This window comes from Centropristis striata, chromosome 9 (assembly GCF_030273125.1).
Source record: "Centropristis striata isolate RG_2023a ecotype Rhode Island chromosome 9, C.striata_1.0, whole genome shotgun sequence".
NCBI classification, from domain to species: domain Eukaryota; kingdom Metazoa; phylum Chordata; class Actinopteri; order Perciformes; family Serranidae; genus Centropristis; species Centropristis striata.
In genome coordinates this window covers 34,214,876-34,241,575 of record NC_081525.1, presented here as the reverse complement: position 1 = coordinate 34,241,575, position 26,700 = coordinate 34,214,876, and the positions used below count along the sequence as shown (strand labels likewise).

At 38.7% G+C, this 26,700-nt stretch overlaps 1 protein-coding gene across 2 annotated transcripts in view; it reads right to left on the bottom strand.

The window, feature by feature from the left end:
* ttc39a (tetratricopeptide repeat domain 39A) overlaps positions 1–24,970 on the bottom strand; it is a 30,500-nt gene extending 5,530 nt beyond the window's left edge. The window contains exons 1-15 of one of the 2 annotated variants that reach the window (XM_059340828.1): positions 24,758–24,970; positions 22,902–22,952; positions 22,716–22,766; positions 22,345–22,398; positions 13,821–13,925; positions 7,117–7,248; positions 6,488–6,528; positions 5,690–5,757; positions 5,520–5,584; positions 5,285–5,384; positions 4,723–4,788; positions 2,235–2,343; positions 2,061–2,128; positions 1,884–1,943; positions 1,174–1,335 (exon numbers count right to left, since the gene is read on the bottom strand). In XM_059340828.1, coding sequence (XP_059196811.1) covers positions 1,174–1,335; positions 1,884–1,943; positions 2,061–2,128; positions 2,235–2,343; positions 4,723–4,788; positions 5,285–5,384; positions 5,520–5,584; positions 5,690–5,757; positions 6,488–6,528; positions 7,117–7,248; positions 13,821–13,925; positions 22,345–22,398; positions 22,716–22,766; positions 22,902–22,952; positions 24,758–24,810 — 1,185 coding nt within the window. In that variant the 5' untranslated portion in view covers positions 24,811–24,970. Of the gene's footprint in view, positions 1–1,173; positions 1,336–1,883; positions 1,944–2,060; positions 2,129–2,234; positions 2,344–4,722; positions 4,789–5,284; positions 5,385–5,519; positions 5,585–5,689; positions 5,758–6,487; positions 6,529–7,116; positions 7,249–13,820; positions 13,926–18,958; positions 19,110–22,344; positions 22,399–22,715; positions 22,767–22,901; positions 22,953–24,757 lie in introns of those variants that run through there. The other variant, XM_059340829.1, reaches the window with a different exon arrangement.
* Between the last annotated feature and the right edge of the window lie 1,730 nt (positions 24,971–26,700).

Below are 26,700 nucleotides of genomic sequence, written 5' to 3'. Positions count from 1 at the left end.
GATGGAGGTTATTGTGCACTGTTGTGTGTTTTCAGTGTTTAAAATGATAAAAAGTATTAAAACATTTTTTTTATTAAACTGGGGAGTAATTTCTGTATAAAGTATGTGCCATTGCTACTTGGCCACCAAGACACTGCCAGGGATTTGTTATTTTAATGTTGAAATTATGACATGTTTCTCTATAAGCTGAGAATTTCTGAGCAATTCTGTTTACGAAAAACACTTTGTGAAACTAAAAATAAGGTTTATATGAAATCACACAGTGTGAATACATCCAATTTCACATAATGAAAGTAAACAATAACATTGCATGATGTCAGGTGTTTTCTGAGCTCTGTCTCAATAGAAACGATTTCAGTTGATAATTAGATGTGTGACTGAGGGCCAGATGTAGTTTGGGTTAGGCTAACCACAAGTTCTGGCTGACATATGAAGATGGATCAACTTCCCAATACCACGAAGCAGAGTCATCGTCAGATGAGGTTCATTCCAGGATGAGTTCACTAGTGCAAACAGTCACGTTGGTGACAATGTGTTCATGTCATCCTGACCTGCTGCAGGTGCAATGAGTGTAATAATTCAAAGAGCGGACGATTATCCACACATGGAGGGGCTGTTTTTCTTTTCTTTCCTTTTTTTATATTTATTTTTTTATGATTATTATTATTATTCCTTTATTGTATTGATATTTAATTATTTTTCTTATTGCTGAGAATGTAAGTGCACTTTGTTGTTAAATGTTCTTTGTAATGGTAAAGAAATAAATAAAAATCTATACATATAAAAAAGAAAACACACACATACATGGAGAGTGCATTTAGGATATGAATTATAAATCTAAAATAGGCCAAATTATGTTATTAGTCTGGTTGTCTACAGCCATCACCCAGACATAGGTTATATGGAGAAGTATCTTTTCTTTGTTTGGTTAGATGATCTCGAGATAACTCAGTTTGCTTCGATTCTGTATCAATGCAAATAAAGCAACATGGAGTGACAGCTCGGTCTTTGTGAGTTCTTGTTACTGTAGTTCCTTTTTCAGTGAGATCCTGTGGTGTCTCACTTAGTGACATTGCACAAGTATTCAAATTTAATGTATTGATGTTATTTATCAAAAAGGAGCCTGCACAAAGAAGAGAATTTGCAGCTCATTTCTAATCGCTGCAGGCCCACCTTGGACCAGGCGTTCTCCTTGCTGAGCAGGTCAGCGTAGAAGTAGGCCATCTTCCAGTGCCTCTGGTATGTGAAGCACCACATCAGCTCCCAGTAGCACATGTGGTGGAACTGCTTCCACTGCTGCTGAGCCTCGCAGCACTCCTCAAAACGCTTGATAGCCTGCAAACATACAAACCATTCAGGATCTTAAAACATATTCAGTGTGAAGGTTAATGTGTAGTAAGAAACTCAGCACAAATCATAGAAAAAGTGACCTGAACTCAAAATGTATGTCTGTTGGTACTGCATTAATTTAGACATTATTAAGGCCATAGAGTGATACCATATGGGAGGGGTTTCTTTTCTGTTTAGTAATAACATTATTCTGACACTTGTTTGAACCAGTGCTAAATATGTGAATTCCTCAACTCCATTGGAATAAGGCATGTTTTTAATGACTTTATAAGATAGTACATGTGTATAAGCACATTTCTACTCATTAAACTGACTAAAATGCAAAAGTTGAGAATTTTGTTTCGAACAATTACCATGACGAACATCAACATGCATCAGTAGTCAGAGTCACATAGGTGACATGACAACATCCTTGTGCACTTAAATTCAAATACAGGCTCACGGTACATTTGCATTATGCATAAAAATAAAGATTTTCCACATGAGTGCAGAGCTGACGTGTGTTTTTGTGGACAGACATGACGGGCACTCACAGCATCCAAGTTGCCTTTGATCTCCTCTATTCGACCAGCGAAGAACAAGAAGATGGATCCCTGGGAAAAACACCACACAAAGTATGTTTGGGAACTTTTCTAATTATGCAGGAATTTAAACACACACACACACACACACACACACACACACACAAACACACACACACAGTGGCAAACCTTGGGATATTTTTTGAGATATGGCTGCAGCAGTTTCTCTGCGTCCTCAACGTCTCCTTCTCCAGTGCCTGTGACACACAAACAGAACAAAAACAACTCTCAGATCTGTGTCTGTTTATGGGGTTGGTTGCAGGTGTGTGTGTGTGTGTGTGTGTGTGTGTGTTCCTTGCTGACCTAGAATGAAGCTCATGAAGGTGTGATAACAGAGCAGCAGCATGTTACATAGAAAGGACCTGAATGTGCTTTCTGCAGAGCCCTCCTGAAGCTGCTGGAGACCGAACTCCTGCAGGAACACACAAACACACACATAGACATGCACATAAGTCTCATCTACTGGTTGAAGCTGCCCACACAAAACACATGAATGCAATTTGAGGACATTTTTCAGTGCAGGAAGATCATAGAGACAAGAACGACATTATGTTTTCTTATTAAGTTTGTTCTGAAGGAGGAGCACCATCTGCTTGTCTACCAGGGAACTTTTAGGCATCAAAGCTAAACAGAGATACAGTACGTCAAAGATAACATGCAAGCACATACAAAGTTCAAAAGCTTGGAATTACCTGTTATATTATCCACTATATAACCAAATCCATTTTAATAGAGGCACTAATTGTATGATTCAGTCATTTAAAAAAATGTTAGCCCCAAAAGAAGAATAAATAACTGATTAAAATTTCCATTGATGTCCCCACAATGTTGCTTAACAGGGGAAAATACTGGTTGATTTTGAATTTGTTTTTCAGTCCAGAACAGCGTAAGTGACACTTGATCATTACTGAACTACAACTATGAAATTTGGGTGCTCTTGTGGCAGGTGACTCCAAACTTTTGGTAAGTAGTGTATATATACAGGGCATGCAAATTCACTGTGTTAAGATAAGAAGATTGGCATAACTCCCAAGACTCCAAAATGTCTATACAAGCATGGATGGACTACTAAAGGGCACTACTGGACACAGGCCCAGGGGCCAAAAGCGTTAGGGGCCCACCTGGCCCTTCACAAAATGTCACTCAGAATAAAATGTACCAACAAGGAGGAGACTCGATGGACCACAAAGAGAACAAAACAACTACAAAAAGAGACTCATAACGACTATTTACACTATCACCGGCCACTACATAAGGTACACCTGTTCAACTGCTTGTTAATGCAAATATCTAATCAGTTAATCACATGTCAGCAACTCAATACATTTAAGCATGTAGGCATGGGGAAGACGACCTGCTGAAGATCAAAGCGAGCATCATAATGGGGAAGAAAAGTGATTTAAGTGACTTCAAAGATGGCATGGTTGTTGGTGTCAGACGGGCTTGTCTGAGTGTTTCACAAACTGCTGATCTACACAACCATCTCTAGGGTTTACAGGGAATGGTCTGGAAAAGAGAATATATCGAGTGAGCGGCAGTTCTCTGGAACAAAATACTTTGTTGATGCCAGAGGTCAGAGGAGAATGGACAGACTGCTTCTGAACGCACAACACGTCCAACCTTGAAGCAGATGGGCGCCAGCAGCAGAATACCACACTGGGTGCTACTCCTGTCCGCTAAGAACAAGACACCGAGGCTGCAATTCGCATGGGCTCACCATCATTTGACAATTGAAGATTAGAAAAATGTTGCCTGGTCTGATTAATCTCGATTTCAAGTAGTCTATTTCCAGCAGGATAACGCACCATGTCAAAAAGCTAAAATAATCTCAAACTGGTTTCTTGAAGATGACAATGAATTCACTGTACTCCAATGGCCTCCACAGTCACAAGATCTCAATCCAACTGAGCACTTTTGGGAAGTGGTGGAACGGGAGATTCGCATCATGGATGTGTAGCTGACAAATCTGCAGTGACAAAACTGTAGTATGCTGTCATGTCAATATGGACAAAAATCTCTGAAGAATGTTTCCAGCACCTTGTTAAATCTATGCCACGAAGAATTAAGGCAGTTCTGAAGGCAAAAGGGGGTCCAACCCGCTACTAGAAAGGTGTACCTACTGGTGTGGCCAATGGGTGTAAACGGGCAAAACAACCACACACAAAAAATAACTACAAAGAGATCAAAACAACAACCAAAAGACAACTTTTGCATGTCTGTGCCCAGGGGCCTATTGTCTCATAATCCACCCATTTAAATGGCAGGAGATTTTTTGCAACTGAAAGATAAAAATCAATCCAATTATGAGAATTATAGCCTCAGTGATATCAGGACCTAAATCCTATTTAACGTCACTTTTCATTTTCACATTAACCAAATTAATAGTGACAGGAGCAAAACATGACACCAGTCATTTTAGCACAACAAATTATATGAAGATGTGATCCAGAGGAACTGTACAGTCATAAGTCACTATGATCAAAGCAATTTAAGAAATGTACCCATCAAGTTCACTACAAGTATAAGGTTCAAGAAGTCATAAGAAGTTTCACTGCAAATCACAGGCAAGATTTACTATGAATCAATGATTCAGTGAAACTGAAATTACAGATACAAGTCATGCCTTCCACAGTCACTTTTTATTTTTGAGACCCAGAGCATCCCACGGCACAGTACAATCCCTCCTCTGTCAGGCATCTCTGACTCAACCCATTACCCCATGACACCCACAGTCCTGGCAGCTGCTCCTTGTTGCGGCCCGGGCTGGCTATCATGTTTCAGCAGAACTCACCTTATTACCAGAGAAACCGACAAACTCCAGCAGCTTCAGCGTCCGTGTGGGCAACATGGAAATCATCTGCAGGAAGTGGACAAGCAGTGTCATTAAACGGCTATCAGCAGTATAACAGAGCCCACGTCATTTCTTTGTTAGCATTACACCAGTAAATTCCAAAGACATGATCTTGAATTTAATACTGTCAAAGGCTGATGATTTGTGGTGAAACTACCACTTGTGTGAAACAGGTGAACAATAACAAGGAAATATGTGAAAGTATAATAGCTGAGTATTAAAAATCAAGAGTGAAAAAGATTGGAAAGATGCAAAGAGTAATTCTTGTCTGCATGTTAGATTATAGCTGTAGTCTTACTATATATCATGTTTTTACTTTATATGTGCTTCTGTTTAGTTATGAGCATCACAAAAAAAAATGTACATCAAGCAAGTAGATTTCTTTTTTATTTAACTTTGATTCAGGCTACTTTCTCGACGGGTTTCCCACAATCTAGTTTGCACACCACTTTCGTTTGACCCATATGTGATTACAAACACAAACACTCAGCCTTCAACTTACTAGATTAAAGGCTCCTACTCCAAGTTTAACACCACCCTCAAAATGGCCATGGTTGTCTCCGTGAGAGTAGCCAGAGGACTGGAGGACTGTGTGAAGCTCTCTGTGAGGTGAAGATACAGGAAGCAGATCAAGAGGGTTTTATAAATTAACGAGGAAGAGAGAAAAAAAAGGACGGTAACAACACAAGCATGCCAAGATGAGAACAAAAATGTTCTCATAGATTTTAGATTCTCACTTGTATGTCTGGTAGCTGTTCCTCACTTTGATTCCCCCTTTAATGAAACTGATCATGTTTTCATCCTGAGACAGAGAGGAAGAAGAAGAAACAGAAACTGAGGTCATTAAACAAACATTAAAGTGTAATGGTGGCAGATTCAGTGGAAGGCTATCTGCATCAGTCCTGACCTGAAGGAAGGTGAGCGCTGCCCTCTGCAGGAGACACTCAGCGTAGCACACCTCCGCATGCAGTTCCTCTGAGGTGAAAAAGATTACGTCACAGTTATCCTGAGTCAGCGTAATGTGCAAACACACATACACACAGTGGTGGAAGAAGGATTCAAATCCTTTATTTAAGTAAAAGTTCTAACACACCATAATAACACTCACTTAAAGTAAAAGTCCTTTATTCAAACCTTAATCAAAAGTATTTATTATGCAGTAAAATGTTCCCGTTAGTGTTTTATTATTATATATGTTGTGTTTGCATTGATTTCACTGCTGCAGTAGTTTAAGCTACAGCTATGCATCGTGGTCTATCAGACCATAATGTGTTTGTCACGTCGCTGTCCTCTGAGAACAATGTATCTCTGAAAAAAATCTACTTCTCATGGTGTCAGAAAAACAGCTCTGTTTTCAGCTGTGTGGTGATGTATTGTCCAGCTGATCCAAGACTATTTTAAAGAGTCTAATCCTTCAGTTTATCACAAACATTTAAAATCACCACACCTGGAGATATATGGACACAAAGGGGTTTAAAATGTCGAACTAAGTTGTAAATTACATGTGGGGTAAAAAGTGTAATATATTGCCTCTGAGATGTAGTGAAGCACAAGTATAGAGTTGCAGGAACTGTAAATACTCGTGTAAAATGCCTTGAATTTGTACTTAGGTATAGCATTTGACAACCACACACACATTCATGTGCCATCTGTTTTATAAATACTGTGACACATTTCCATCCCATCAGAACAGGACTTTACTGACCTTCTGTGAAGTTTTTGGAGAAGCTTGACTTCTTGCGATGCCTGATTGATCAACAACAACAAAAAACAGTTATTAATGCTATCTGTTCTGCTGAAAATCTTAAGGATTGTTTTTCTGCAGCACAGCACTGTCCTGCATTACTTTGCTTATCTTGTTTCTATGTAAATTAGTGACTCAGCCTGTTTCCAGTAAGTACAGGATGCTGAGCTGCTGCAGGGTGAAGTTACCACAAGGTGCTGACTGTGCATTTTATTTCCTACAAACAATCACAACATATAGGAAAACTGCGGCTCTGACCTCAGATCAGTTTTGGTGGATGTTTTTTGGGATGATGAGATGGACTGTTAGTCCAGTTGTGACAGATTCTCACAGTGGCTCCAGGAGTAATTGTGACAGACACTTGTGACATTCTTTCAGCCGCTTAGTCTGCATGATCTCAGCATGTTCTCTGCTTTTGATAAGATGTTACTAATGAGATCCAGTATTTAACAGCTCCAATGTCTAAATACTGGATCAGCCTCACTTTTATCATTTTTTATACTAAAAAAGTGTGTTATTTTCAAATAAATCAAACTTTCTGGTACAATTTCTTAGCTGTTCATCGGGGCCATTATTTCACAAAGCCTCACCGCTGACAGATGGCCTGGGCCTCCTTCATGGTGTTTCCTGCAGTCTGGATGTGTTGGGGGTCAAAGGTCATCATGGCCTGCATCTCCAGGATGGTGGCATAGGTCAGGGCATGGTACATGCTGTCTTTGGTTCTGTGAAAAACACAAACACATTATATTTGTTTTCCGTTATTTTGTAAGAGGAAGTAAAATCATCACACCTAATGTGCTGACAGAGAAAATGAACAGGTGAGAAAAAAACTTCTGTATAATTATGAAAGGGATAGTTTGGTTTCTATGAAGTGGGGCTGTATGATGTATTTACCTTGCTGTCAGACAGGCCTGTTTAAGTTAATGCAGGGATACTGAAGTCTTTTCCATTAGCTTCTCTCATTAAAGCCACCAGACTCATTTGACAAAAAGAACAAAAACTGAAATTTTACCTCACAGAACAGAAATGTTGCTGGTCTCACGCTGCCTTGATCAGTGAGTTTGTTTGTGTTATTGTCAGGTTTTACAGCATGAGAATCAACCCTTTAAAACATCTAGGTCACCCAATAACACAAACTAGCCAACTGGTCGAGGCAGCGGTAGACCAGCATCCTGTTTTCTGTGAGGTAAAATTTCTGTTTTTGTCAAAGGAGTCTGGTGGTTTCGAAGAGAGCACAAAACGGCTTCCATATATCACTGTCTGTTTCCCCAAACGGGGTGTGTGAATGCCATCTACAGGAAGTAATATTCTGACTAAGGATAACAACCTCATACAAACCAACTTCAAAAAATCTATCTACCCCTTTTAAAGCTTCATACAGTCATCGTCGTGTACAAGTGAGAGATGGAACAAGATGGGTAAAAAATGAAAGCTGTCCTTAGATAATCAATTTCCGCTTTGTACATAGTGGTGTAATTAAATCGAATACTTGGAAGACTTAAGCCACAACTCTACACAGAAAGAAAAAACAGTTAGTGTCTATTAATACATGTGGTTATTGGTGTGTCACGTCACACCCTGTGTTTTACAAGAGTGTACTTCACAGGTTGAAAAGCAATGAAGGAGGAGTCAAAGTGTTCCATGTGACAAACATTTTTCCAGTAGAAGTACTTGTATTTCCAGTTAAAACAGCTTATTGTTCCAGCTACAGGAAATTATTGGAATAACTTACTTAAAAAACAAAAGCAACAACAAAAAGCATACTGTAGGATAGTTTAAAGAGCTTTATGTATTCTGTATGTACCTTTGTATTGCATTATACACATGGACAAACACTCAAAGACACGGCAAAATCACTTTGGGTAAAGATAAAGGCTGAGGTGTGTTCTAGAGAAGAATGCTGCCAGTCTGCATAACTGACATCTCACTGGTGTTCATTGACTCATGTGACCAGCCTCTGTGATGTCACTTCAAACTCGTGAACACTGAAAAATAAATTTGCATAAACAGATTTTTCAACCCATGCAAATAGAGCGCAAAGACACACTGCATAAAATTGCAGCAATAAAGCAGGATTTTAAAAGTAGACAGAGAGTAGGAGGCTAAACGTAATCTCAAATAATTTAATTACTAATTCTAATCCACTGACCAATCTTTAAACAAGAGCCTCCTTGGTAGCAACCAGGAAGCAACAGCAGAGAGTCAGAAAAGGCGGAGGTAGAGATTTGCCTGCCTTAAATTTCCATTGCGTCAGGCTTATGTAAGACGACAGCCTGAGAAACCTTTTAAGATGGAGCTGTGAGGTAAATTGAATTGCTTGTAGTCATGCTGAAAGTGGCTGAGAATCCCAAATATTTCACAGCAGCACTCAGATATTTTTTCAATCAGCATCGTCTCAGGGCTCGGGGCACAAAGGCCGCATATCCTCACCACAACCTAGTGAAAAAAACCTATGTGTGCATGTGCACCTTGTTTTCAGTTCTGCACATGCTAGCAACAATCAGGAAGTTCAGTAATGGAGTGGTTGTTTTTCCTCAAAATACATAGTTTTCATTGTAAAAGTTGTTGAAATTAGATACCTTAGAACCTTTGAAATACAGTCACTCATAAAGTCCTGAAACTTTGACACTCCTAGAGAGACACAGGGACAACTTATCAAGCTCCTCCCTCAGGTCTTGTATGTATTTCATCCATTTCATCATACTTTTACACTTTCTGCACCCACTCCCTGTGAGGAATGGGGAAGGACAGCATGATGGGAGAATAAGATTGCAGTGTTTTGGCTGTGTTTAGTCTGGTGGCATGTTTGAACAGAGAGCTGGCAAATAAAACTAAGCCTGCTGTTGGATACCTCTGGGATTGAAAGGCTGATCACTTAGCAGACATGTTTCTACAACGGTGAGTCTGCAGTGCCTCCATGACTACGACTCAACGAAGGGGAAACATAGCCTGGGCCTCAAATATCTCAACCCTATAATAGAGTAGCAATTTCAAGAGATAACTCTACTTGTAAGCTTATATAACGAGGTACACGTTTCTCAATGGTGGTGATATTGATGCATTGACAATAGCTCAGACTTCACAACTTCTGGTCAGAAATGTTCAAGAATAAACCATTTTAAACCAACAACACAGTACTCAGAGAATACAATATCTAGAATACACTTTTGATGTTCGACTGTTGACACAGATCTTCTCTCTATGTAATGTTTTGCTTGTTTTGTCTTGTCCTACCTATAGTCAACAAGTCATTCAAACCAAATTATGCTTAAAAAAATCTGACAAATATGTGTGTTGCATGTAGTTTCCTTCCAGATCTGAGACTTCAAACTGCACATTGTTACAAGAATGAGTGCATTAACTCTGTAAAAACTATTTGCACTACCTACTACTATCTGCTGCTTCGTTGTAACAGTACCTGTACTCTGTGCAATGACAATAAAGTTCAATCTAATCTAATCTAATCTATTCTAATAGCATACCCTGTCATCCTCCCAATGCATGCTGGACTAATCTCCAGCTGCCACCGACCATAATCAGGAATATAGGGTTAAAGTAATGGACATATGATTGATTAAAGTACATCCTGATGATGAAAGTTCTGTGAAAAAGTCTCTCCAATATATTAGCAATGGTGTGTGTGTGTGTGTGTGTGTGTGTGTGTGTGTGTGAGAGTACTTCTACTTCTATCTTTGTGAGAACCAGTTTGAGTTTAAGACCTTTAGCGTGAGCACATATTTGGAAAGTAGACTATTTTGGTTTGATTCTTACCTTCAGACAGACCTTCAAAGACCCGTTTAAGGGTCCAGATTTGGTTTTAAGGTTGAGGTGACAATAAGGTTTAGGTAGGGATAAGGATTGGGGTTAGGCATTTAGTTGTGATGGTTAGGATTAAGGTAAAATAATTCATCATGTCAACAGGAGGGCAGACCTCCACCAAGGGATGGGGTATTAAAGTAAATCTCCCCAGTGGGGAACTCATTTTTCCAGTAATTCTCACAGCAAATAAATGCAGCACAAACGGTGACAATGGTAGCAAAAAAAATGTGTATCCGCCCTGTGAGCTGCTTATTGGGTTCTTTCTGAGCTCATGTTACACTTTCCATAAAGTTTTATTGAAATCAGGCCAGTAGTTTTTTTTTTCAAAATACCGCTGAAAAACAGACAAACCACATTGAAAACATGACCTCCTTGGCGGAGCTAGTGAGGGTCCTCACAAGTATAGAAGTACAGGGCTGCTTGTGTGTACGTGCCCCACCTATGTAAGAACACAGCTGGAGGAAACGAGATCGAAGGAGGAGAGAATTGGAAAGCACACGTGGACTGAAGTGGGGCACAGACAAACCGTAAGGAGGAAATATTCTCATCCTCGGGGCTGCTTGTTCCCCCAAGCTTTCAGAGTATCTCTCTCACAATACAGCAGATGTCATCACACCTTACATAATATTACATAAGTCTGATGCTTCAAGCCATCGGCTTCCACACAAAACCCTTTCCTGAGCAGCAAACAGGAGAAAATCTGAATAGTTTGCGGGTGTTATTGGGTTTGTGTAAACCAAACAAAATGAAGTCCTGTCTCAATTTGGTTAGAGTGCTGCAGTCTAATGTAAAACAACCCTACACAATAATACCTGGCCAGATCACCAAGCAGGCCCTGATTATTATAGGATAACTGTGTCTTATCTCTAAGTTACAATCTGCACTCATTTCTGAATCTCATACTGTCCCACTGCATGTGTCAAATCCAACCATCTGGGCTCAAACAGTGACAAACATGATCATATTTGCAACTACTGTTTGCTCAGGTGCACTTTAGTGACTGAAAGAGTCAGAGATAGCAGAAGATAGCACACACAGAGCTGTGGGAAAATATCAAGACAGAGAAGAGGACCCCCGCTGAGCTCACAGACTGCCAAGCCTCAGGTGGCAGCAGCTAGAGGTGTTGGATTTAGACAGACTTTCCTCCAGGTTGGAATATTTCACAAATCCAGGTTTAAATACTAAAACATATTATGATTATGACAACCAGGCTGTCACTTGGCAACAGCGTGTTTATGTAATGTTGCAATATAAGTCACCAAAACTTATCTGAGCTTAGAAATCAAACAAACTGCATCATTCTAAACTTTATAGTGCAAAACACACCAAAATGGCTCCAAACAACAATCCCAAGCTGACAATGGCTGTCAATCTATTCTTATTGTACTAAATTATAAAAAAAGAAGGTGCAGGAAGCAGTTTTTTGTCTCAAAGTAAGCCCGTACTGAAAAGAAGAAACTGGGGCTAAGGAGTGGCCCACAGCCCCAGAGAGGAGAGAGAGGGTGGAGGATAATAGCGACGGTGTGATGAAGTCTCTGATAATAGAAGACAGAATGAGGGCTGAACAATGGGGAAACTTGATGACACAGTGTTGGGATACAAAACTGGAGGCGGTGTGTGAGCAGGTACAGGGAGATTATGTTTGTGAATGCAACTAAAAGCAGCATGTCAGTCATGTAAAACCTACAGCCATGAACCATCTAAACAGCATCGGCAGCAGAGTTCCCTCAGCCCTCACTGACTTACTACAAAATTAATAGTTATTGCTGTTATTGATTTGAAATTAAAAATGAAAACATCAAAATGTGCTTAAAATTACACTAAGGTTTTCCTCATTATTTGACAGTGTAAATGAGCCAATTAATAAATCTAATTGCTTAGAGGGCTGAGTCCCATCAGCAAACAACTGAATATACTGTAGCATTAAATCAATGAAGGTAAATAAGCACCAGCAAAGAGTTTTGATGACTCATCGTCAAAAGAGAAGCAACAAAAGTGTCGTTCACGCTACGTGTCCCATGACAGACTTCCAGGTTCAACACTGCAGTGAGATGAGCACATCAGTCATGGAAAAAACACAGAGTTGATAGTCATGCCAGCAACACTATGAGGTTGAATACACAAGCACATACAGTCATGGAAAAAAATATTAGACAATTGTTTTCTTCAATGTATTATTCATTTTAATGCCTGGTACAACTAAAGGTACATTTGTTTGAACAAATATAATGATAACAACAAAAATAGCCCATAAGAGTTAAATTTGACAGCAGATATCTAGACATTTGCCATGGTTTTCTTGATAATAACCAAAATCATTATCAAGGAAACCATGGAAAATGTCTAGATATCAGCTACTTTTGTTGTCATCATTATATTTGTCCAAACAAATATACCTTTAGTTGTACCAGGCTTTAAAATGAACAAGAAAGCAAGGAGAAAAAAGGGTGGTCTAATAATTTTTCCCATGACTGTAAATAGGTGCTCTGAGCTTAATGCGAACATGCTGATATATTGATCCATTGACAATAGCTGATAGCGGCTATAATGTTTACTATGCTCATTATAGCTTGTTAACATATATTATTAGCACTAGACAAAAGCACTACATCCACAAGTAGGCCTATTTGTCCTATTTGTCTGTCTTGGCATGGAATGAAAATAATAGAGTACTGCAGGAATAAAGAACTAAAACCCAGAAATGAGTCAGCATTTTTGCACTTTTGCACTGTCAATGGTTTTCAAAAAATGTTTTTATGGCAAGATGCCTGAAATAGACCTCAGTAAATGTGAATTATGAGGCTTTTCATTTTTCTTAATAAAGGCAGTTGTTGACAAGTGGCTAAATGAGACTACAGAGATTGTCTTGGACATTAAACATCAACATTATCCTAATGTTGGCTTTTTAATTTTGAAGATTGCATTTGCCCTTCATCATAAAAATCATAAACGTGGTGTTCATTTGTGGAGATGCTCATACCTGACAAAACATTTAAGATTCATAAACCTTTGATTTCAATTGAGAATATTTTATGCAAGAATCCAAAATCCAATGGAAAAATTTCATTGACTCTTTGTCGAGGAAACCAGTGTGAAAACTACATCCCTGCAGCACTCTAATATACAATGTGTCTCAGTTCTGTTAAAGTGTCCCTTTAAGCCATAGTGAGAGTGAGCCAACATGTACAATATCAGGAACCTGAAACTGAAGCAGCTGTATGGTCGCCTTTTCATCCATCATGACTTCTGTTTTTTAGGCTACACCTGTGTTGTCCTCATGCACGTGAAGGCTGTTTACTGCTGGAAATCTTTGCCTTCTAAGACCCGAGAGTGCAAAAACACCTACAAATACAGTTGCATGCACGCAAATCATCATCAGCTTGTTTCTTATATTTGTGCGTGAAAGCACAAAGCCAGCTGGATCAGAGCTGAGAACAGCAACTGTATTAGCACGTGGTTCAGGTTGATCCTGTACCTGCATCTGAGCCGGGTCTGCGCCTCCTCAAAGTCGTTTCTGAGGAACAGATCCAGGGCGGCCATGCAGTCCTCCAGGGCCAGCGACAGGTTTGACCGCGTGCACCTGCAGAAAGGAAACAAACAAACAATTTGGATGAGAAAAGGAGAGTGTTGAAAATACATTATTGTCTTATAAGCAAGGGCTTGAGCAATTCTGGTGTCTTAAAATTGTGTGAAATAATGTATTAGATTATAAACATGAGATGTGTTTGTATTGGACAACTGCTCAAACAGTTAGTCAATCAAGTTCATTATAATTTCACAGTCAAGGAATATAAACATTTCCTGAACTCTTCTTTCAAGCAAAATTATGCAACAATTTCACCTTAAAAAAAACAAACAGAAGAATGTGCATCTTTCATTCCCACTCTGAGCCCCCAACATGTGTTCCTGCACCATGTAACTTTGGTGGGCAGGTACGAAGTGACTTTACAGCGCTAGCACAAACCACAAGCTATGTCACTTATATTGGTGGAACTGTATCATACTTTATGGAGAAAAATGTTTTCTGGTTTGACTCGACTCTGTGATTTACCGAGTTCCAAACGGGCATAAAGCTTAACTTGTTGCTAATGTAATGCTAAGCGCTAACTGCTGCTAAATGTACAGTAGCTGCTGTCAGCTAGCTGTGTGGAGTGGGAGCCACCGGAGCACCGGGGGAGTGTTGTTGTGCCAGCACAGGAGCTTTGAACCGCTGGAGGAGGAGGAGGTTTTCAGGCCCAGGGTGCAGAGGAAATGCTGGTATGGGAATGTCGCTGGTGTTGTACCACAAGCGGAGTCAGGTAAGTGGGCAACAGAACCGGTTAATGATGAATAAAAAATTCACAGTGTCAGGAGTTTGTACCATAAACTGCAGCGCACCACTTTGAGTCCTATTTTGTGTTTCTGGAAATAATAAAAAAAAATCACTCTGCTCAAGTGTTTTAAATTCTAACTTATGAAATATATTTTAGTCCTGTCAAATAAATGTTTTTTATTCATCTCAGTTTGATCAGAAAGTATTAAATGCCTGTAAAGCCCAAGGTGATGTCCTCAGATTGCTTCTTTTGTCCAACTGGCACTCCAAAACCCAAAGATATTCAGAAAAGCAGCAAAGTATCTCACTTGAAAGGCCCGGGGTGCAGGGGAAATGCTGGTATGGGAATGTCGCTGGTGTTGTACCACAAGCGGAGTCAGGTAAGTGGGCAACAGAACCGGTTAATCAGAGTTTTAAGACTCAATCCTGGAAGTCTTTAGAGACCTTTGCAAAATCAAAGGCTGCAAAACAGACACCGAGCTGGTCCTCCTGCTGTTGGATGAACAAGTAATATTAGCTGACGTGTTTTTGCACTTGTTTGATGTTTGGCTGTGCTAGCAAAGTTGGCAAATCGATAGTTTTTGATTATAAATAAAATAATCATAACAAATGCATGTGTCCAGCAGTTCATATTTACGATAGGTGTACAAGTGAATTGCACTCAAAAACATCCCAATTCTGTCATAATTCTGTCTCTTACTACTTCAATGACCCTGTTCTCATTTTACCGCAACAAAGACAGAATCCAAACACTGACCTACAACAGAGACTTGATATTGTCTCAGTTTAGTTACACATTCCTCCTTTTTGCACCCTTTCTACTCCTCTACTGCATCAACCACAGATGGAAAAAACAGAAACACAGGCAGTGTGAGCCAGAAAGAGGGCTGTGCTGTTTGTGTTGTTTGCATATTGAACGAGAAATCACCATCATCCACTTTTACATAAACACACGCTCAGGGAGCAGTTTGAAGCAAGAGCATCTTTTAAAAGATGAAGAACTGATGTTGCTGCTGCCTTAAATAATTTGAGCTTTCTCTTGTAGATTCAACTCATTGTTTTGCCCGGTCATTATGTTAGTTTATAATGTTGCTGTACATCTTATGAAGAGTTCATTACACGGTGCACGTGTTCATCCTCACATGATGAGTTCACAATATGGCCAAGCTGATCATGCACTCCTTCCTTCATCACAAGGCTTTGATTTCACTCACTGCATTGAAAAGAAGATCTGTTTAAATGTGTTTTTAATTATTCTTTCCACTCCGGGAGACAGCAGCACACATCATATGAAAAAGACATTAAAATTCAGCATAATGAGCTGAACAAATTAATTAAATTGATCGTAAATATGGAACACTAATGTTCAGCATAAAGCTGATGAATTGCCTTCATTTGAATGACATATGACTTGTTTGAATGATACTTTTTAGTATTTATGTAAATTTATATATCGAAATGCTTGAGTTATTCCGTTGTTTGTTCAGTTATTGATGTGTTTTGTGAATAGGAACCTGATTTTAAACACAGCTAAGACTAATGTGTATAACAGCAGTGACTAATAGACAGCATTCACTTTACATTCCTGGCCATTAGAAACACAGTGGAACTATACACTTGTCATACACAAACACACAGACACACTACCGTCACCATAAAGGAGCACACACACTGGTGCAGCTCTGCCTAATGACATGCGGGTGACTGCTGTGTTCACCCTATGACCAACAGCAAGCTGAACTTCCTGATAACAGCACAAGACTCACAATGATGACTGCTGTCAGAAAAACATGCATGTTCAGAATGAACAGTCTTTAGGTGTGCAGTTTTTTTTAAAAGTTTTTTTGTGTTGTGATTGAGCTGGTAAACTAACTGTCTTTGTTTATAGGTGCCATTAAAGCAAATGTTTGTTTACTGCTATATTAAAGCTGTTAATGTAATAAACAGCAGCTTTAATAGAATAGAGCAATGCACTTGCAATAGTTGACTTCTTTTATATTACGCCATTTTGTAATGGAGTCTTTACTAACACTTAAACAAAGAGACCAATAAGGGATCAATAATACAAATATTAATAATAATAATGCCAGGGTAGCAGAACAAGGTAGCAGACTGTGATTGCATATGTGTTTATGTCATTGATTTCAAGGATAGTGCTGCAGAGTCACATGTCTTCCCCCAGTGGCCACTGACTAAATCCAACCAGAGCCTCATCCACTGTGTCGAAACACTTTTCTCTCTGTGTGACTGTAGGTGCAGCGACTGCCCACTCTCACTGTTATTTAAAACAACAAGCTTACAGACCGAGACAACTGAAAACCCAGAAAACCTAGAAATTGAACTGTTTTTGTGCTGACTCTGCATTGACTACATCCATTCTCAGGAACTTCACATCACTACAAAGAGAATTAAGTGGTTATGAAACAGTCTCAATTTGATGCTGATGCCTCGATATGACATACATAAGCAAAGACCATCAGCAAGAAGATTGGCTATTTCTATATAGTTATTGTTAATGACAGCCCACGGGTCTGGTTCCGTGCAAATTAAGACAAAATGATTTACAGCATGCAGATCACAAGAGTCTATTTTTATATTTTCCCAGGCAATTAAAAGGAATCAGGAGATTTTTTTTCTTGAGAGACTTTTATTTGTGAAGTTATATTTTGTGGTTATGGCTGATACTAGGGCAGGATCAGCAAAGAGAAATATTAAAAAAAGGATTGCCTTTTGTCTGTCATTCAACAGATGGAGAGAATTGTGGGATTTGAAGGGATGCAAAACTGATCCTGAATTGACCCTCTTCCTCCTAGATAGGTACGTAATATGTGTACTGTTTTTCTGAAAAACATTTTATCTCATGAATATATTCATTTACCTTGGTGCCAAAACAAAGTTTACTTTGTTTTACCATTGCCATATTTATCCTACATAGCCACAAACAGATACATTACCTCGTCACAGGGTCAGTATTTTTACGACTGCGTACCACTTTTGTCCACAGGGGGCTCTTAAATCGAGACGAAAATTCGTTGTAGTTACTTTAACTTTAACTGTCAAAAATAAATGCTCCAACTCTAATCTTAATCTAATTTACCAGTAATCAAAACACTACAAACAAACATATATCACATTATTAAGTCTAACCTCAATATCAATTATTGTTAAGGTGTTCTGAACCCTATATTTAATGTATTGTTACCTATCTGCAGGTGCTTTTGCACAATAAAAAAAACCTGTTCCTGGTGGTCTAGTGGCTAGGAATCAGTATAGCACTTTCCCAATTCATTCACACTGGATGAATGACATCTGCCTTATGAGTCATTTAGGGTTCAGAATCTTGCCCAAAGACACTTTGACATGTGGCCAGCTGAAGCCAGGGATCGAATCACCAACCTTCCGATAAGTTGATGGCCGCTCTACCAACTGGGCCAAAGTCGCCCAGAGGTTAATCCTCACTTACTCAGTTCATTAAATTTAACCTCCCTGTTGTTCAAAATGTTTAGATCATGCAGAGACTTATAATGAAACTATCATAAGTTTCATTCTGGCAGTATCAATGACAGCAAACAATCATCGGCTTCATTGTTTCCATATAGCTGGAAACTGGCTCAACTGGTTCCCAATGATGGGAAAACAAGATTTTGCCAGGTTTACACCTTGAAGACAATCTGAGGCCTGAGGACACGGAAAAAAATAGCTCAGAATGTCACAAAGTACAGGACAATGTCCACTAAATGTAGGGAATAATTGACAAAAAAAAGGGAAAAAAAGGGATGACCATGAGCACAATGAGAAGAGTCTGCTGGATTCAGGATGTGCATACCGTGCATTGTTCCAATAATTTAATTGAACTTCAAGTCAGCTGAAATTCTGGGTTGCTTTCCCTCGAGAGAGAGAACAACTTGCACAATGACGATCATTATCAACGAGCAACACAAACACACTCACATAAGTAAAACCACTTAGCACATAAGCACTATTCATATACACACCCATTCATGTGTTCATGGGAGCCAGAACGCACACACATTTACACTCCTCCAAGAGTGACGAAGCGTTAGTTTACTGACTGCGGTTCACACAGCTCTCACCACATTCGTTCCAGTTGGTATAAGATGTTCCGGAGGCCTCGCTGCGTTCAGCTGAGACACAAAAGAACCGAGCTGCTCCTATAATAAGCCAGCGAGTTTGTCCACATACCTGAGAGTCATAGCTAGAACACACACAAAACACTTACACAGCGTATGACAGAGGACAACTAAATGACACGACACCTAAACATGCAGCAAGTATCTTACCCATTTGACAGAGTTTCTTCCTCTTCTGACATTTTCATTTGGCTAAAAGTGTGTGTGTGAAGAAGAGACGGAGAAAGATGGAGAAGTGAATGAGAGCCTGAGGCCTTTCCAGCAGTGCAGTGTGAAGGTCTACGTCTGTTTCTGTAGCAGCAGCAGCAGCAACAAGAGCAGGAGAAGCAGCAGCAGCAGAAGGGCAGTCGGGTGAAAGAGAGAGAGAGAGGGGGAAGAATGAAGGAGACAGAGAGGGAGGGAGAGAGAAAGAGAGGAGGAGAAAGAGGAAGGACGCAGCAGCAACAGCAGATCGTAATAAGATTGGGATGACTATCGCACATGTGGGGAGAAAAGACAGCACACTATCTGTGCTGCTTTTTCTTTCACACACGCACACACACACACACACACGCACACACACAAAAAGGCCTGTCCCACCTCTTCCGACCATCATGCTACACACTGCAGTCTCTGCTCTGATTGGTTAATGCAAAGTCAGGGGTGGGCCTAAAACACCACAATTCATGGCCTAAAGATTTTTATATAAAATGTGAATCAAAAAAGCAAAAAGCAAAATAAATGAAAGGTCAGAGTGAGGGCTAATAGAAGAAATAAAGTGCTTTCATTCTTCCCCGACATAAAACTTTTATAGGCGGAAGAATGAAAGTGAGGTTTAAAAGAAGGAAGAGGAAGAGTGCTGGTGCGTAGTGAGACTCAGTCGGTCCAGTCTGCTGCAGTGGCAGAGACTGAACACTGCAGCGACCAGAGTCCAGAAATAGAAGACATAGACGCAGTACAGCAGCTCATACTGTGGATGCACAAGACCTAATGTGAAATCATGAATAAAAAATTCACAGTGTCAGGAGTTTGTACCATAAACTGCAGCGCACCACTTTGAGTCCTATTTTGTGTTTTTGGAAATAATTAAAAAAAATCACTCTGCTCAAGTGTTTTTAATTCTAACTTATGAAATATATTTTAGTCCTGTCAAAGAAATGTTTTTTATTCATCTCAGTCTGATCAGAAAGTATTAAATGCCTGTAAAGCCCGAGGTGATGTCCTCAGATTGCTTCTGTTGTCCAACTGGCACTCCAAAACCCAAAGATATTCAGAAAAGCAGAAGTATCTCACTTGAGAAGCTAAAATTGGACAATATTTGACATTTTTTGCCTAGAAAAATGACTTAAATGATTAGTGGATTATAAGGAGTGTTGTTCATTTTTCTGTCAGTCGGCAGCTATAATTATTTCAGCACTAAACTGGGAACTGGTGTGTTTGAATTATCTGGACAGACACACTTCAAAAGTGAACAAATCACTTGCAAGGAAGAAAATTAAGCCAAAACATGAAATCTGATTTATAGAAAATGTAATTTCTCCTCGTGGCATAGCTCTATAGCACACAGCCACACATACACACTCTATTAGTAACACTGCTAACATCAAGGGAGCATAAAGATCACACTCATGTGACCGTGTCTAAGTGCTCATTACATTTGACATATTTTTCTCCCTCAATGTAGCTCATAAAAACACATTCATGAGAGCAAAGCACTTTGGCCGGCACAGAAACATGAAGGGAAATCCATCTATCTTTATAGACTGTAGTAAAAAAGAAAAAGAAAAAAAAGAAGAAGTGTAATTGTTGCTTCCATGTCTCTTGTGTGTGCTGAGAGGAGCACAGACAGTCACGGGGTTATGGTGGAGATAATTAGATTTGATTCGCAGCTGTCCTCATGGTGGAGAATTGAATTTGACAACAGAAAAACAAGACATTTTGCCCCTTAGGGCTTTATATAATAATACGTATATCATCCTAAACATGTGTGGATCTAAAGAGTGGAACAGTGTTTTAATGACCATTAATAACATTAATCTTTCAATGAAAAGCTGCCATACACACCATTATAGTGATGGCAGTGGTTTGACATTTTGGGAAATGTGCTTATCTGCTTTATTGGAATACTTTAATGAAAAGAAACCACTTCGATATGTGTTCATTAAATATGCAGCTGGAGTCAGCAGCCAGTTAGCCAGGATTTAACAAGTACATTTGTGAGCTTTGTGAGTATGTTGCAGAGGCTTCAAATGATCATATTTTGAGGGGAATTACTCTGCACAAGTTGTAACTACAAAGACAAATAGGCGTAAATGTGTAATTTTAGAAATCCCATAATCAAACAACTTTTTGACACACGCCTACAAATCTACCTACATCTTTTCTTTTTGTTTGTTGACATAGTTGCTATGGTTTCATCATAGCCTACACCAGGCATGATTGGCTAAAAAGAGATTAAGTGACAAGAGATGCATAAACCATAGACTGTATAATTAGGCATAAACACAGAGGTACAATCCCCATTCTACAAATGGTGGGATGCCATGAAACATAGTAAATATACATTCTTGCTGATTTCTGTTTTGTTATGGACTTTTTTTACTTTAATTGAGAGTACAGCTGATGAGCGATGACATACAGCAAAGGAATTGAACCCAGGCCGCTGCACTAAGAACTCAGAATTTATTGCATTCTGTTTTTACTTTACACAGCGTCCCATCTTTTCTGCATCATGTTTGGAAATTAATCAAAATGAGAAAACACAGACTACTAACAAACTACTAAATGTCATAAAACAGTCGAAATGTCGTACATTATGGCAGTTTTAGCGTGCCTGATCTCCATCGTACAGAAGGCAAAATGATCGTACAAATACGATCACTATCCTACATCTGGCACCACTGTCGGCTTATATCATACTGCTGGACAGAGCAGACTGGCAGTTTTCAGCTGTTTTCAATCCTGCAGCAAAGCTAAGCTAACTGTCTCCTGGCTGTAACTTGTAACTGTTGCTTTCAATATCACAAGTATATTTTCCAATTAATTTCAAATTAATATTTTATGTGAAACATTTGGCCCCCAGAACCTGGATTTGCTTAATTTCGAATCATTTGTGCTGATAATCTGTGCTCTTTTCTTTTAATTCCCTCCCTCAGATCCAAACAGACACAGCTATCCTCGCCCTCAGGCTCACAGTAAATCCTTTACATGCCCCGACAGAGAATGTATGATTAAACTATTGAATAAGCAACTAAACGTTCATCCAGTCATAACTTGACTGGGAGAGTTTAGGGATGTTTTTATACGTTCTGTGTGAATCACTGATATTGTCAAACAGCAAGAAGAAATTTCCTTCAGGCGGACTTTACCCCAACATGTCAATAATGTGTCGAGAAGCCCTATAAGTCAGCTGGAACATGCACTGGGAACTTTTCAAGAAGAATGTGTGCAAATGACAGGACATCAGCAGGTTTCTCAGAACATTTTTTCTTGTAATAGCAATTTGAACGAGCAAGATTTTATCTATGATCAGTCATCAGTTCACTGTCTGGTCTTACCCATTTGATGGATTTGTTGACTGCAGAGCATCTTCGTTGTTCGGGAGCTGTAACCTGAAACAGAGGAACAAAATCAAGGCAGTTTAGAGAAAAGAGAGAAATCTCAAGGGATGAAGAACCAGCTGAAAGGCCTGCTATTGTTCCAGGAACATGATCGTGAGAGCCATAGAAACACGGACACTGAAATATGTGGACACTCCCAGGCTACTTATATCTTGTTGGGCACATTGATGCAGAAATCAACGTGAGCGTTTTGGGGAAATTGTCTGAGAAATCTGGATATGGGAACAGATTTTGGGAAAGTTTTAAAGAACATATCAAGTTTTACACTAAAACATTTACTTATTGGCCTTCAGTTCAGAGACTCTCACCTGAAGTCTGTGATGACTGGATCCAGTTCTGGACTGTTTATGACTGACAACCTTGGACAAACATAAGTACCATAACACTGTTATTAAATGTCTGATTAGCACAGAAGCTCACATGGTATGTTGCTTGTGACACAGCTAATTGTTTCTTACTGTAAGAATCAATGACTGTACACAATGTGAACGTACCGGCTCGGGGAGTCCGGGCCGTCAGGGATGTCTTGTGCCTGCACGGCGTCCCTGTGAAGAGGTCAGAGGTCAGTTTAGAGAGAGTGTAAGAATAGATCTCATGATGGTGAGAGGTGTACAAAGACACTGGGAGTCTAGGAGTCCTATGTGATGACTAAAAAGATCACATGTAAGTTAAAGGGCACATATTGTGCTCATCAGGTTCATACCTGTATTTGGGGTTTCGACCCAAACATGTTTACATGAATAAATGTTCAAAAACACATTATTTTTCTCATACTGTCTGCCTGAATATACCTGTATTCACCCTGTGTCTGTAATGCTCCGTTTCGCGCCTGTCTCTTTAAGACCCCCTCCTGAAAAAGCCCAGTCTGCTCTGATTGTGATACTGTTTCATTGCAGCTGGGTTGTGTCTCAAAAAGGATCCAGCTTGTATAAGTATGACGCCACATCTCTAATCTGCAGGACTCTGCCTCTGATTGGCTTACCCTGACTTTAATCAATCTCCTCATACCTAACTCTGGCAAAAGTTTTACACAATTCGGATCCTGGCTAATGCCTTGTAGCAGGGGAATGACTGTCACAACACTTTCTACCTAAATATAATATAGCTGTGACATCAAAACCTAAAGTCCTTGGCAAATGCAGCTGCAGAGAACAAAACAACTTCTTAAATGGATATGTTATTTCAGCTGCAGTGCACTGCTTTAAAGTGAAAGCCTGCTTGACCACATCATGAATGTAATGTTGCCTAACAGGCTGCACACTGATGACAAACACCTAATGAGAGCAGTTAAATGGATCATTATGATACCAAACATGTACAGTACAGTATCAACAGTATTTCTCATATTAACTCACTTTTCTACGGATTTATTAGCTGTTTGGCTCCTATAAATTACTCTCAAATACAACTTCAACATTGTAACAACTGTAACATAGTGAGATAATAACACTTTTCTAAAGTATAGAAACCAGTGGTGGAAGTAGTAAAAAGTCTTATATTCAAAACTTCAAAGTACCAGCATCAAAATGTAGTATTGTATAGTATTTGTTATGCAGAGTGGCCCCATGCTTTATATATCCTAAATATATTAGCAGATTATTATTTTTCATGCATTTATGTAAGCAGCATTTTACTGTTTTTAAGGTAGCAGTAACTTTGACAAGGTAATATACTGTTAATGTAGTTGTTCATGCCACTTTAAATCATGTATTTTATGTTGAGTCTTGACCTGAAAAGTAATTAAACCTGGCAGTTAAGTGTAGTACTCAAGTACTTGAGTAGATGTACTTAAGTTACATTCCACCACTGATAGAAACACACACACTCTGAGAGAGTGAGAGTGAGAGAGAAAGAGAAAGAGAAAGAGAGAAAGAGAGAGAGAGAGAGAGAGAGAGAGAGAGAGAGAGAGTGTGTGTGTGTATGTGTGTGTGATCTTAAGAGGATCTCTGAGGGCCCTGAACATGTTGTGCTCCACACCAGTGAATCACAAAGTGGGGACCCCTGGGGGCCTATGACACTGTGTGAGGGGTCTGTTTAAATATTTCAGATTCACTCAATAAAATCATATTTCTATATAATTAATTACATTATAATCTAAGAAATCTATAACTCCTGGAATCTGTTTGATGAATGCATATCTAACATCTCTCTAATACATTTTTCTTGTGTTGTTGCAGGCTGAAAGAAAGCTTTACACAACAGTGTAATCATGATTAAAAGACAACAATGACACTTGTTAGACTGTAAAGTGAGACTGAATTCTCCCTGTTGGCCGCACTATGAAAACAGACAAGTATCGACAGAGCCAGGACATGCAGAGATTTTCAGAAGCTTTTCCTTTTTTACTTACTTTTGGCTGTCATTTTTCTTAAAGCTGCGTCCCCAGTTTTTAATAAAACTCATTCCACAGCTCTGAGATCCGGTGGAACAGCAGAATATCCCGGACAGAGCAGGTTTACCGAGCGGGCATGGATGTAGAGAGAGCCGGGGAGAGGAGAGGAGAGGAGCCGCTCACACCGAGTTCACACCGACACAAACTGAACAGCTGCTGTGCGTCTTCCTCCTTCCTGACGTGGAAAGGTGTGTTGCTGTCATCGCCATAATAATGACTTTCCTATTTAAATGCGCTGCAATGTAGCTGCTGAAGGTCCTGACTTCATGGTCCTAAAGCCCTCCAAGTTATGGCAACGTTACACAAAAACAAAAACAAATAGTCTTTTTTCAATGAAATAACTATCTCAGAAGTAAAAAAAGAAATAAAAATTCGTAATAAAAAAAATCTGCAATTTTTTCTGAATTAATATGGTAGGTATTTGAGTTTTTCTGAATCATTTCTAAATAATAAAAAGAAAAGGTTATCTCATTAAAAGGGCAAATGTTTTTAATCTCAGTTTATTGCATTACACCTCTGTAGATAAATACATAAAGCTTGTTAATAAAAAATATATATATTTATATATATATATATATATATATATATATATATATATATAAAGAAAAGGTTATCTCATTAAAAGGGCAAATGTTTTTAATCTCAGTTTATTGCATTACACCTCTGTAGATAAATACATAAAGCTTGTTAATAAAAAATATATATATTTTTTATTTATCAAAGGCCTTCTAATTGGACGAAAAACACTGTAGCTATATGTTCAAAAATAATTTTAAATACTCTGCTTTTATGTATATGCTGTATTTTAAATATATTTTCATTTTAGTTTATAAGCTGGGATGCAAGGTAAGAAATCTTAAAAGTGTTCAGAAAAAATAAGTAAAATTTGAGGATTTATTATTATTATTTGGGGATTATTTTAACAATCGTGGTTTCATATATCAACAATGGACTTTTAGGCTCAATTTTTAAAATTAAACTATAAGTGTACTTTGAAGTATACGGCCTGCACTACAGATATTAAAGCATCACTTATGACCAGAAGTGTGCTCTTAAGTTTCCTGGAAATAAGTCACTTAGCATGGAAAAAGCTAATAAAAATGACAAATTTATGGAAGAAATCTTAACCGACTTAAACCAAAATGACCAATTTGTTGACTGATCAACTAAGAGGGAGCAGCCCTGGTATAAATAGGATGTGTTGCTATATATAGATTGAACTACTCAGTAGTACATTAACATGTATGTAAAGTAGTAGACTGCACATTAACCAGCAACATAATTATTTAAAATACATTATATAATGGACCGGGCCATAATGAATACTTTCACCTTTATATAGAAGTATATTTTGTTAATAATTCTGTACCAATGGTGGTATTCAGATTCTTTACTAGAGTAAAAGTACCAATATAACAATGTAAAATACTCTATTAGAAGCAAAAGTTCTGCAGTAAAAATCGTACAAAAGTAAAAGTATCTGTATTATTAACTAAATGTATCTTGGTCCACAACTGTTGCATTATAATGTGTTCCTGGGTCGTTAATACAAATGTGTTAATATGTGTATGCATACATTTTGACATTTAAGTTTAATCTAGAACAGTGTGTCTTAGTTTATCAGCTAATTATGTGTTTTAAATGTTTTAGATGGTGAAAAGTACAACATCCCCCCTCTGATGCAGAAGTATAAAGTAGCATGAAACACTAAAGTACAAATCCCTCAAAATATATGCAACTATAATACTTGAGAATACTTTCTTAGTTATTTTCCATCACTGCTCTAGATTTTAATGCACTTTTTCTCATAATGTAGATGTGGGAGAGTATTTTTACACAAGTAAAGTAACTTTAACTGTCTTAAACAGCCAGTAAAATAATTCAACAACCATAGAAACACA